Genomic DNA, 12,292 nt, shown 5'->3' with positions numbered 1-12,292 from the left:
TCTACTTTTGACTGAGTTAACAATATTATCATGGCTCAGGGAAGAACATTTGAAATCTAAACCTTACTTGAATTTATTTATTTATTTATTTATTTATTTATTTATTTATTTATTTATTTATTTATTTATTTATTTTTCATATTTGTATACCGCCCTACTCCCGAAGGACTCAGGGCAGTGAACAGCCATAATAAATACAAATACATATAGAAGTTAAAAACTATTAAGAAACAGATTAAGTAATTTAGGCTCAAAGATTAAAAACACATCCAAATTTATCTAAAGAGGTTTAAAACCCAATTTAAAAGACAGTTTAAAAGCCAATTAAAAAGGGAGAGTTAGGCCAGACCAGCTTGTTGGAATAGAAATGTTTTCAGGGCTCGGCGGAAAATGCGTAAGTCTTGGATGTTTCGTAACTCCGGGGGAAGCCCGTTCCAGATGGTAGGTGCCCCCACAGAAAAGGCTCTCCCCCTGGGGGCCGTCAGTCGACATTGTTTGGCCGACGGCACCCTGAGGAGTCCCTCTCTATGGGAGCGAACTGGTCGGTGAGAGGCTATTGGTGGCAGGAGGCGGTCTCGTAAGTACCCTGGTCCTGAGCCATGGAGCGCTCTAAAGATAGTAACCAAAACCTTGAAGCGCACCCGGAAGACCACTGGGAGCCAGTGCAGCTCGCGCAGGAGGGGGGTTACATGAGAGCGCCACATTGCTCCCATTACCACCCGCGCGGCCGCATTCTGGACCAGTTGGAGCCTTCGGGTGCTTCTCAAGGGGAGCCCCATGTAGAGAGCATTACAATAATCCAGGTGTGAGGTGACAAGGGCGTGAGTGACCGTGCATAACGAGTCCCGATCCAGAAAGGGATGCAACTGGCGAATCAGGCGAACCTGATAAAAAGTCCTCCTGACTACGGCCGTCATATGCTCTTCAAAAGACAGCCGTGAGTCCAGGAGGATGCCCAAGTTGTGAACCCCATCTGTGGGAGCCAACGACTCGCCCCCAATAGTCAGAGATGGCGCCAACTGACTATATCGGGGCAACGGAAACCACAGCCACTCGGTCTTGGATGGGTTGAGTCTGAGTTTGTTCCTCCCCATCCAGATCTGTACGGCCTCCAGGCACCGGGACATCACCTCGAGGGCATCATTGGGGTGGTCTGGGGTGGAGATGTACAGCTGGGTGTCATCAGCGTACTGATGGTACTTCACCCCAAAACCACGGATGATCTCACCCAGCGGCTTCACATAAATGTTGAATAGAAGGGGCGAGAGGACCGATCCTTGTGGCACCCCACATATAAGGGGCCTCGGGGTCGACCTCTGCCCCCCTGTCAACACAGACTGCGACCGGTCAGAGAGAAAGGAGGAGAACCACTGTAGAACAGTGCCCCCCACCCCCAACCCTTCCAACCGGTGCAGCATGATATCATTGATCGATGGTATCAAAAGCCGCTGAGAGGTCTAATAGGACAAGGACTGAGGAGCAACCCCTGTCTCGAGCCCTCCAGAGATCATCAACCAATGCGACCAATGCTGTCTCTGTGCTGTAACCGGGCCTGAATCCCGACTGGAACGGATCTAGATAATTCGATTCATCCAGGTACTGAGGCAGTTGTTGTGCAACCACACTCTCAACAACCTTTGCAACAAAGCGAAGGTTGGAGACAGGACGATAATTTGCTAATACAGCTGGATCCAGGGAGGGCTTCTTGAGGAGGGGCCTCACCACCGCCTCTTTCAAGACGGTGGGAAAGACACCCTCACTCAAAGAAGCATTTATAATCTCCTGGAGCCAGCCTCGTGTCACCTCCCGGGAGGCCAGTACCAACCAGGATGGACACGGGTCCAATAAACATGTGGTCGCCTTTAGTCTGTTCAGTATCCTGTCCACGCTTTCGGGAGTCACAGGATCAAACTCTTCCCAAATAATATTCTCAGGACCTGCCCCTGTCATCTCCTCTGGATCAATCCAGTCAGAGTCTAGCTGTTCACGAATCTGAGCAATTTTGTCATACAGATATTGTAAAAAATCCTCAGCTCTACCCTCCAAGGGGTCTTCCCGCGTCTCTTGATGGAGCAGAGAGCGGGTCACCCTAAACAGGGCGGCTGGGCGATTATCTGATGACGCAATAAGAGTAGAAAAGTAGTTACTCTTCTCTACTCTTATCGCCACTAGGTAATTCTTAATATGAGATCTTACCAGTGTTCGGTCGGATTCAGAACGACTAGCCCTCCAACTGCTCTCTAGGCGTCTTTTCCGGCGCTTCATCTCCCTCAGCTCCTCAGTATACCAAGGAGCCAGGTGAGACCGGTGCCGGGTCAGAGGCTGCAAAGGCACGACTCGGTCTAAAGCATCAGCCGCTGCCCTATCCCAGGCGGCCACTAAATCCTCAGCCGAGTCGTGTGCTAGAACCTCAGGAAATGGCCCAAGCTCCATCTGGAATCTCTCAGGATCCATCAGGCGCCTGGGGCGGAACCACCTGGTCGGTTCCGCCTCCCTGCAGCGGGGTGTGGCGGTTCGAAGGTCCAGGCGAAGGAGGGAGTGATCTGACCATGACAAGGGTTCAATCACTATATCCCCTATCTCGAGATCACTCAACCACTGTCCAGAGACAAAAACAAGGTCCAGTGTGTGTCCCCCCATGTGAGTAGAGCCATAAATTAACTGGGTCAGGTCCATAGCCGTCATGGAAGCCATGAACTCCCGAGCCACCTCAGATGTCTCGCCAACTGATGACAGGTTAAAATCCCCCATGACCATAAGCCTGGGGGTGTCAACAGCCACCGCGGCTATAACATCAAGCAGCTCAGGCAGGGCTGCTGCCACATGGCAGGGAGCCAGGTACGTGACTAGCAAGCCCAACTGCACCCTATGACCCCACTTCACAAGAAGGGACTCACATCCAGCCGTCTGAGGAACAGTGGCCTCCCTTGGTCCAAGACCCTCGTTAATAACAACCGCCACCCCTCCGCCCCTCCCCTGAGACCTTGGCTGATGGAAAGCACGGAAACCTGGTGGGCACATATCAACAAGGGGGGCTCCCCCTTCCTGGCCCAACCAGGTCTCCGTAATACCCGCCAGGTCCGCACCCCCCTCCTGAATAAGATCACAAATGAGGGGGGCTTTATTTACCACGGACCTGGCATTGCACAGCATCAGCCGAAGGCCTGGGGCCCGAGGTTCCGTACAACCTGGGGAACGAGAAGAGCTTTGAGGGTCGGAGCACGCCACCGCTTGTAAACAGCGAGGACGCACTCCCGTAGGATGATGTGGCCCCCTGCTCCCGCCATATCTGCCCCTCCCACCTACAGTATCGATGTTATGGGCATCTGTATCGTAAGATCTAATCATCTCCTTGACCCCAGAGTTCACACCTCCCATGCCATGCCCTACGGCTGGCCCAGATACCCTCCCCCGCGGATCTTCCCCCGAACCCACGTAATCTACCCCCCTCCCAGAATCCCTTAAAATCTTATTAAGAAATTTCCCTAAAAAACCCCATAACCCTCTTTTTGCTGTATGCCATCTCTCCGGACTCCAAAGTCCGTCATCGAGATAGGCCCTCGATAAAGAAGAGGGCCAGACCTGCGAGAGAGGAGCATCTCGCAGTTTGAGGAGTTCTCCCAATGAGTACATTTTGTAGCTAGATAGTCTATAGCTGGTAGGCATGTCCTAGTTATCCAGGGTCCTGTGGAGAGAGTATCAATTAGAGGTACAAGTCATTTTAGTCCTGCTGAACTCTCATATCAGCGGAATTAAATCTGCTCTTCTATAACTTCTTCATTCACTGGATTCACAACAGTTTGTATAGCACATTAGTTTTGCCCATGATGCAATTCAGCATATCATGCAAATATCACTATTATTAAATATTTCTGAGTGTATGTCAGCACATAGTTTTTAAAACATTGCTTTACAATTAAACACTTACTTTGAAATCTTTAATCTGCTGCATTACAGAATTACACATTGAAATAGTTGGGTTGTCCTTCTTTTCTTCCTCTACTCTCTCTTCAACTACTGCTCTTCGTAGTGACTTTTTTCTTTCTATTTCAGCTTTCTTTAGCTGTTGTTGAAAAAATCTTACTGTCTTATAAATTTCTCGAAAAAATTCATCTACTTCACCTTCCATCTTTTCTCCATTGAGATCTAGAAAAGCACCATCCATCCATCTAAAAAAGAAAAGAATGAAAATATATTTTAGTTAGGGATTTATTTCTTTACTTGCAAGCCATACTTATCACCAGAGTAAGTTCAGGAAGCTTACATATTATGGTTTAAAAACAGCAAAATAAAAGCAATGATCAAGACATGTAATATGTGCAACCTATTGAAGAAGGATAAATCAAACTCCATCTCTGTCATAAAAACAAAATACACTATCAGGGATACATAGATCATCTCATTCTATTGAAAGAGCCAGCTTTAAATTCCTCAAACGTCTCATAGACTTCTCTTTTGTCAATTCAATAGGAGTTGTTGAGCCAGAATCTAATGTGAACAAATCCAAGTGGCTTTATCTGTCAGATGCTAAGCATATTTTTCATAGCAAACCTTCAGATGTCCATCCTATTTTTATTGTCTACTTAATAATAGCTCAGAACTGAACATACCCTTCAGAGTGGGGTATGACTGAAGCAGAGTAAGTGGAATTATACATTCTACAATATGGAAAATATCTTTAATGCAGCCCAATACTGCATTTTCCTTTTTGGCACTTGCATCACAGTGGTGGCTCATTGTCTCATTGGCATCCTTCAGTCTCAAGAGACTATGGTATCGTGCTCTGGAAAGAGGTCCTAAAGCAGCATCTAGTGTGACTAAAAAGGCCAATTCGAGAGTGGCAATCCCTTCCACACTGAGGGCAGATACATTCTTGTCCCCTGCCCAGCCCCCAGATTTCGCTGGTTCCGGGACTGCCTCTTTGCCTCAGTCTGCTGAACAAGTGTCTCTTCGAATTGGAGAAGGCCATGCTGCGTCTTTAGCTTCCAAGCTGAACGATCAGAGGTCAAGGTTTCCCAGTTGTTAATGTCCATTCCCAGGGCCTTTAGGTCTCTCTTGCAGATATCCTTATATCACAGCTGTGGTCTCCCTCTGAGGCGCTTTTCCTGCGCTAATTCTCCATACAGGAGATCTTTCAGAATCCGACCACCAGCCATTCTCACGACATGCCCCAGCCAGAGTAGATGTTGCTGTTTCAATAGTGTATACATGCTAGAAATTCCAGCACATTCCAAGACTGCGCTATTTGGAACCTTGTCCTGCCAGGTAATGCCAAGAATTCGTCGGAGACAGCGCATATGAAAGGTGTTCAACTTTCTCTCCTGCCATGCATAAAGGGTCCAAGACTCACTGCAGTACAAGAGTGTGCTCAGGACGCAGGCTCTATAGAACTGGATCTTTGTATGTACTGTCAGCTTCTTATTAAGCCATACTCTCTTTGTAAGTCTGGAAAATGTGGTGGCCACTTTACCAATACGTTTATTCAGCTCAATATCTAAAGAGAGTGTGTCAGAGATAGTTGAGCCGAGGTACACAAAGTCATGGACGACCTCCAGTTCTTGTGCAGAGATTGTAATACAGGGAGGTGAATCCACGCCCTGATCCATGACCTGTGTTTTTTTTTAAGCTGATTGTTAGTCCAAAGTCTTGGCAGGCCTTGCTAAAACTGTCCATAAGTTGTTGAAGGTCTTCAGCAGAGTGAGCAGTGACGGCAGCATCATCAGCGAAGAGGAAATTCTGCAAGCATTTCAGCTGGACTTTAGACTTTGCTCTCAATCTAAAGAGATTGAAGAGTTTTCCGTCTGATCTGGTCTGGAGGTAAATACCCTCTGTGGTAGTTCCAAAAGCATGTTTCAGCATGACAGCAAAAAAGATCCCGAATAAAGTTGGTGTGGTTCACTCCACTTCGAATATCAAAGGAATCTGAAGTTAAGCCATCAAAAACTATAGTGCCCTTCATTTCCTCATGAAAGGACCTGATGATGTTGAGGAGCTGAGGTGGACATCCAATCTTGGGGAGAATTTTATAAAGGCCATCCCTGCTAACCAAGTCAAAAGCCTTCGTAAGATCTATGAAGGCTATGAAAAGTGGCTGTTTTTGTTCCCTGCATTTCTCCTGCAACTGTCTAAGGGAAAATACCATGTGGACCTGTTGGCTCAAAATCCACTGTGATTCTGGATGGACTCTCTCTGCAAGCACCTGGAGCCTCTTCAGTACGACACAGGCAAGCAGCTTCCCTACAACACTAAGAAGAGAGATGCCATGGTAGTTGTTACAGTCACCCCTGTCACCTTTGTTCTTGTACAGTGTGACAATATTTGCATCCTTCATGTCCTGTGATACTCCACCTTCCCTCCAACAAAGACAGAAGATTTCATGCAGTTCAGTGGAGATGTTCTCTTTGCAGCACTTCAGAACTTCGGCAGGAATGTTATCTTTCCCGGGTACCTTGCCAGAGGCAAGGGAGTCCAGGGCCGCATTTAGTTCTTCTAAAGTTGGTTCACTGTCAAGCTCCTCCAAGACACTGTCAAGGTCCTCCAAGACAGGCAGGCACTCAAAGTTATTTAATGTTTCTTCAGTTACCACATATTCAGAGGTGGCTCATATTACCACATATTCACATATTACCACATATTCAGAGGTGGCTCATATTCAGTTTCTAATCACTTAGTATTCCAAAAACTTTCTTACAAGTACAGTTACCAGATATAGGTGTAATGGCAAATACAATTGCAATTATTTTTTATTTTTATTTATTAACACTTAGCATTTGTGCATATTACTTTAGCCCATTTCTTTAACCTTTCAAGATCATTGGACAATTATTTCTGTTTTCTAAGGTATTAGTTATTCCAATCTTTATAGCGAGCCTTAGACTGATTTTTGTGGCAGCCTAAGATCAGTACTTCTCTTCATTACGACGAAGAACCATTTATGACAATTCTCTGTATTCAGTTGTCAAACCAGCCTTGTATCTATTTAATTAGCATGCCGTCCAAATCACAGTTAACTAGCTTGATAATCAGCATATTATGGATGACTTTGCCAAATGCTTTCTTGAAAGCAAGAGCATGTTGATGTCTACAGCTTTCCCAGTATTTGTTAAGAAAGTTATCCAAATCAAACCATCAGTTATGATTGTCTGGGAAGACTTGTTCTTGCCTAATCCATAATGATCTCTGGTAATGAACATATTGTTTTCATGATGATTGCAGACACATTTCTTTTTTAATCTGTTTAAGAATTTTGCCAGGTATCGGCCTGACTTCTATAAAATTGGATGAATCTTCCATCTTAATTATACTTACACTAACCTAAATAATAATTAAAATCAAACACATAAACTATAAAAGAATGAAAATCACAGACTTTTTTTAGCAAAAATCATACAATTGCTATGGAATTAAGATTTTAAAAAACCTATGTAGATTCTAGTTGCTTCTCCCTTAAAATATTTGTATAACTTACCGTTTCTCAGTTCGCTGCCACTTCAATATAAAAACAAAAAGTTTCTGATATGGCTCAATGTTAACTTTTAAGGTCTCCAACTCTGGATATTCAGTCAGCTCCCAATTTAAAAGCTTCTCTTCTTTATTAATAAAAGTAACTGCTTCATCAGCATCTTGTATGCGTTTTTGCAGTGTTCTCATGTCAGTCACATACTGAAAAGATTTATTTATCATTAGAAATTTCAAATTCAAAAAAATAAATTGATCACATTTAAGATTACGGGATACAAGTACAGTATTTTTCGGACTATAAGACGCACCTTCGTTTTTGGGGAAGAAAATAAGAAAAAAGCTGATTGGCGGGTGGATCAGCCTCCCAGAATACCCCCAAACAGCTGTTCCCAGAGGCAAATTTTAGCAACAGGTTCATTGGTTGTGAGCTCTGCACCTTGCTTTTTCAGCCTCTGAAACTTCTGTTTCAGAGGCTTTTTTTCTGAAGCTTTGTTTCAGAGGCTTTTTTTCTAAAGCTCCATTTCAGAGGCTTTTTTCAGCCTCTTAAACCTCCATTTCAGAGGCTGGGCAGGGCTACATTCAGAGTATAAGACACCCCCAGATTTTCACCCTCTTTTTTGGGGGAAAAAGGTGCGTCTTATACTCCGAAAAATACAGTACTTATAAATATAAATGTTTTTTAAAAAAATTAAACAAACTGAAATAAACAGATTTGTTCATCCATATTCAGGTTCTTGTATAAAAACCAGAACAAAGTAAGAAATCATTTTGGTTTACATTTATTGCCACCTCAATACTTCTTTTGAAGAAATATACAGCATATTCCTGATGTTCAAATTTTTTTTGTCAGTAAATTTCTTCTAAATAAATGTTTAACATTCATTTCTATTGCAACTCCTGCATGAAACTTAGGTGTACAGATGTCATAAGTCCATTAAATCACCTTGTAGCAGCATCAAAATATAAAATATGCTACTATCTTGCATATAAATCCAAAGAATATTATCTCATCAACTATGGCTGCCCCAGGACTTTCTACTTTGAGACTAACACCTTAATGTTACCATTCCAATAATGAATGGCATTTATGTTAATAGTAGAAGTAGCAATGTTTTAATGGGACTATCAGCAACAGAATGTAATTTACTAAGCATTAGAGAATATCAAAATTCATCATTATAATTTTTTGTCCTCTAAAAATAGTTAATTTTTTTTGCTATTTTACCACTGTGTAACTTCCTTATGCAAAGTTTAAGCAAAAATTATTCCAAATATCACAGACCTGTTGCATGCGATCCAAATCACAGTACTCTGTGAATTCATGCATACGACGGATTTGCTTTTCTACTTCCATTATCAATTTCTCACGTTTGGCTAGTAATTCACTTTCACCCTTCCGTTTAGACATTTCTATAATCTACAAGACAAAGAAGAAGCAGAGTGCATTTATGGATAGCATTACCTAACTTCATTAAATCACACTGAATCAATTCAAACATAGCATTTGTCAGTTATTTGGTCTGTAATAGTAAATTTGTCTAACAGCAGTCTTCAAATTTAAGAGATTAAAGCTGAGGTAATTACAAAGCTGCATTTTTTTTCCTCAGACAACAGAACATGTAAAAATTTTTAAGTTCATATTTACATCATCATTTTCATCAAAGATAGGGTTAATATTTTGAGGCCACAATAAAACAGTTGCATTCAGTGTCAAGTCTTCAGGTTCAAATAAATAAACATCCAGAAGATAATTCATTCGTCGCTGGCATTCCTATAAAAGAAATTAAGTAGTTTATTTCTGCTTTAAACAAGATGTAAATTTGAAGGGAGATTGAGCTCAATTATAATACTGGGTATATCATTCCAACATCTATTACATTTTCCCAATTAGGAAAAAAAAAGCTGTTCGTGTTTCTTGAGAGTGTAATTCACAGGAGAAATCTGAGGTAGGGCAGGTAAATCATACAAAATGATAGCTTGTAGTTGGCAATTTTAAATTTGGCCAGAAGATTGATAATCTGCGTCCCTGCAGGAATGCTTATTCAGCTTCAGCTGATATACTATTTAAAAGACAGATATATGATATTGTTAATGGTGTATGATTTGCTGGAGTTTTGTGTGAAGTGTAAGCTCAAGCTATAATGTAATTCTAGTTAAACAACAATAATTAGTAATATTATTAATATTAAGCGCACCAACGTGCCTACCATCCCTGTCCTACTGTCCCCATTTATTCGTATCCTTATCCTGTATTCATAATCATGTTTATACTTATATTTGTTATCTTTATGTGTTTGACAAATAAATAAATAAATAAAAATAATGGATACATTATAAAAACAGGTTCCAGACTTAATGCAATTCACCCCTTTTAAAACACTTCTGTGTTTGATAGTACTGTGAACCAGTAAGTTGAATGTGTGCATTATTTTTAGACCAACTCTAGGCTTTTCTATCTAGAGGTAATGCCCAATTAGTCTCAGGTAAGTGAGGATAGGATTGCATCTTAAATGATTCAGAGATTTCAGTGAAAATATTGTGCATTTGTGATTTAAAATTAAAAACCAAGACTAGAATTAAGTACAGCAGATGAGATAGTGTAGTAATATTATATAGGAAAGTAGAGTTTGCTTCCCCCGCCTCCTGCACAAGCATCAGAAAACCTGGAATAAGGACCATGTAGAAAAAGAAAAATGAATGTGGTGATAGGAAAGAAGTGCTAGTAGTGGGAGAGGACAGCAGCTATTTTTGAAGAAAAGCTCAAAATAATATATTTCAATCTTCTGAAAATGACTATAAGCAGCTAATAATTCCACCCACCCTTCATGTTGGACTCAAGCTCAACCCCAAAAATGCCAACTCTAATTAAAACATTAAAAAGCCATTATGTGGAAACAAACCAAAAGTTCATATTATAACGGTTCATATTCTAGTGGTATATGCTGCGATGACTAGATGTTAATACTTATATGACTTATTTTACAATATAGGAGAAAAATCAAGATTAGCTGAAATTAAATTAATATGCTATTTGCCACTTAAAAACCAGGTCTCCTAAAATATTTACCTTAATCCTTTCATACAACTTCTGGATACCTATGGTTTTAGCCTTGTCTATAAAGGCTATACTTTCCATCATTTCTTCTGTTGTCTCAGGAACTTTTAATGCACGTTCTTTAATGTTTTCAAATTCATTACATATCCTAAAAAATAATTTTGATTTGAGTTTTACACATTTTAGATTTACAAAACAATTCTGTACATTTCTATTTCTAGTATCTTCAGTACTATAGTTGCTACAGTATAGCTTTTATATAAAAGTAATGATTAGTTATCATTACATCCAAATGCATACTATACAGACCTATACATAGTACTTAATTTTTAAGTGCAACAATGAAAAATCAATCTGTCAGAAAACAATATAGGTAATCCTCAATTTACAACGATGAAATCTGCCCATTATGGTCATAAGTCATGATGGTCATATAGCAAGTAACCAACCAGATTTTTCAACTTTTATGCCACATTTCCTAAGCAAATGCCACAGTCGTTAAATGAAGTCATTGTTTGCTATGGGTTAGTTTTGTTGCAAATGCTAATTTTCATCAAGTATGGTCATATGTCTGAGGATTGCTGCAAACAGTCATAAATGCCAAGCAACCAAATGCAGGTGGACAAGGGGGCATTGGAACTTGGATATCTGTTATAACTTCAAATGGTCACTAAACAATTGATCAGAAGTCAAAGGGTACCTGAATACAAAATGAAAAATGAACAGCTCTATATACAGTATGTGGCAAAATTTTTCTAAGGAAGAGATAATTTGTAATAAAAAATACTCACTTGTTATTTTCTTCTCTATGATTATAAGCTAATAAATCCAATAATTTATATGCAAAGCTTTTTGCTTTTTCACATAACCCTTGCTTCAAGTCATCACAATCTAAACGCACCATAGAGAAGTGAGCTATCATTGGCAAGCTCATTATTTCCGTCGAAAGATTTAAAAATTCATCTATAAGCTTCAAAAGATTATTATATTTGTTATTTTACATATAAATACATAACTGAATACAGTTGAAACAAGTATTTGGAAGAAAGTTTCATTGAACCAATTAGAACATTTGATTATCAGTTTAGTTTAGATTAATGTAAATAAAGTATTATTTTTGTTATACGATTACTTGCCAAAAGCACTGATGGTAGATGCCAGCATTCTGTTCTTCTTCATGCAAGTGACATCAAGCCTATTCTAAAATAGCAGCCTCCTACTGATTATGTATACACCATCCAATAATTTTTTTTAAAGAATTGTTTTACTCCTATCCAAAATTCAAATGTTTCGCACCACATATAATGGAAGTGCTCTGGAAGCCACAAAAAGATCCTGGGAACCATAACAAGAGTGCTGAAAATCCCACAATTCATGGGCCACCAGTTGCCTGCATTTGCACTAAATAAACTAGCTTCCCAATGATGCAATGAGGGCTGCATTTCTGCAATCAATGTTAAAGGGAAATTCAACTGCGATTCCAGGCACGACTATACAATCAGGTTGTGGAATTAAGGGTGGGCATTTTGTGGGGACATTTTGTCTTTTGTTTCAGGAAAAAAACTAAAACTGAGTGCATGGAGCATCATCACAAACCTATTATTCCATCAGCACAACATATTTGTTCCTGGCATACCAAGCTACAGATGATGAACAGTCTTCATTTCATTTTTCGTAAATTATATACAAGCTTGCTGCTCTGTGGCTTGACTGGGCAGTTCATTTTGTTTGGTCATAGTCCATAGCCTATTAAAGTAATATTAATTTCACATCTAG

At 40.6% G+C, this 12,292-nt stretch overlaps 1 protein-coding gene across 1 annotated transcript in view; it reads right to left on the bottom strand.

Moving 5' to 3' along the window:
• Positions 1 to 12,292, bottom strand: part of DNAH12 (dynein axonemal heavy chain 12) — a 121,957-nt gene that overhangs the window by 83,629 nt on the left and 26,036 nt on the right. The window contains exons 14-19 of the mRNA XM_070934365.1: positions 11,308 to 11,486; positions 10,529 to 10,664; positions 9,107 to 9,232; positions 8,744 to 8,878; positions 7,469 to 7,662; positions 3,929 to 4,169 (exon numbers count right to left, since the gene is read on the bottom strand). Of these exons, the coding sequence (XP_070790466.1) occupies positions 3,929 to 4,169; positions 7,469 to 7,662; positions 8,744 to 8,878; positions 9,107 to 9,232; positions 10,529 to 10,664; positions 11,308 to 11,486 (1,011 nt within the window). The remainder of the gene's footprint in view (positions 1 to 3,928; positions 4,170 to 7,468; positions 7,663 to 8,743; positions 8,879 to 9,106; positions 9,233 to 10,528; positions 10,665 to 11,307; positions 11,487 to 12,292) is intronic.

The sequence above is a fragment of the Pituophis catenifer genome, unplaced genomic scaffold (genome assembly GCF_029215685.1).
Source record: "Pituophis catenifer annectens isolate HBS135680 unplaced genomic scaffold, rPitCat1.0.hap2 SCAF_2, whole genome shotgun sequence".
Lineage (NCBI taxonomy): Eukaryota > Metazoa > Chordata > Lepidosauria > Squamata > Colubridae > Pituophis > Pituophis catenifer.
Note: the sequence above shows the minus strand (reverse complement) of the source record. Positions and strands in the feature narration are given on the sequence as shown.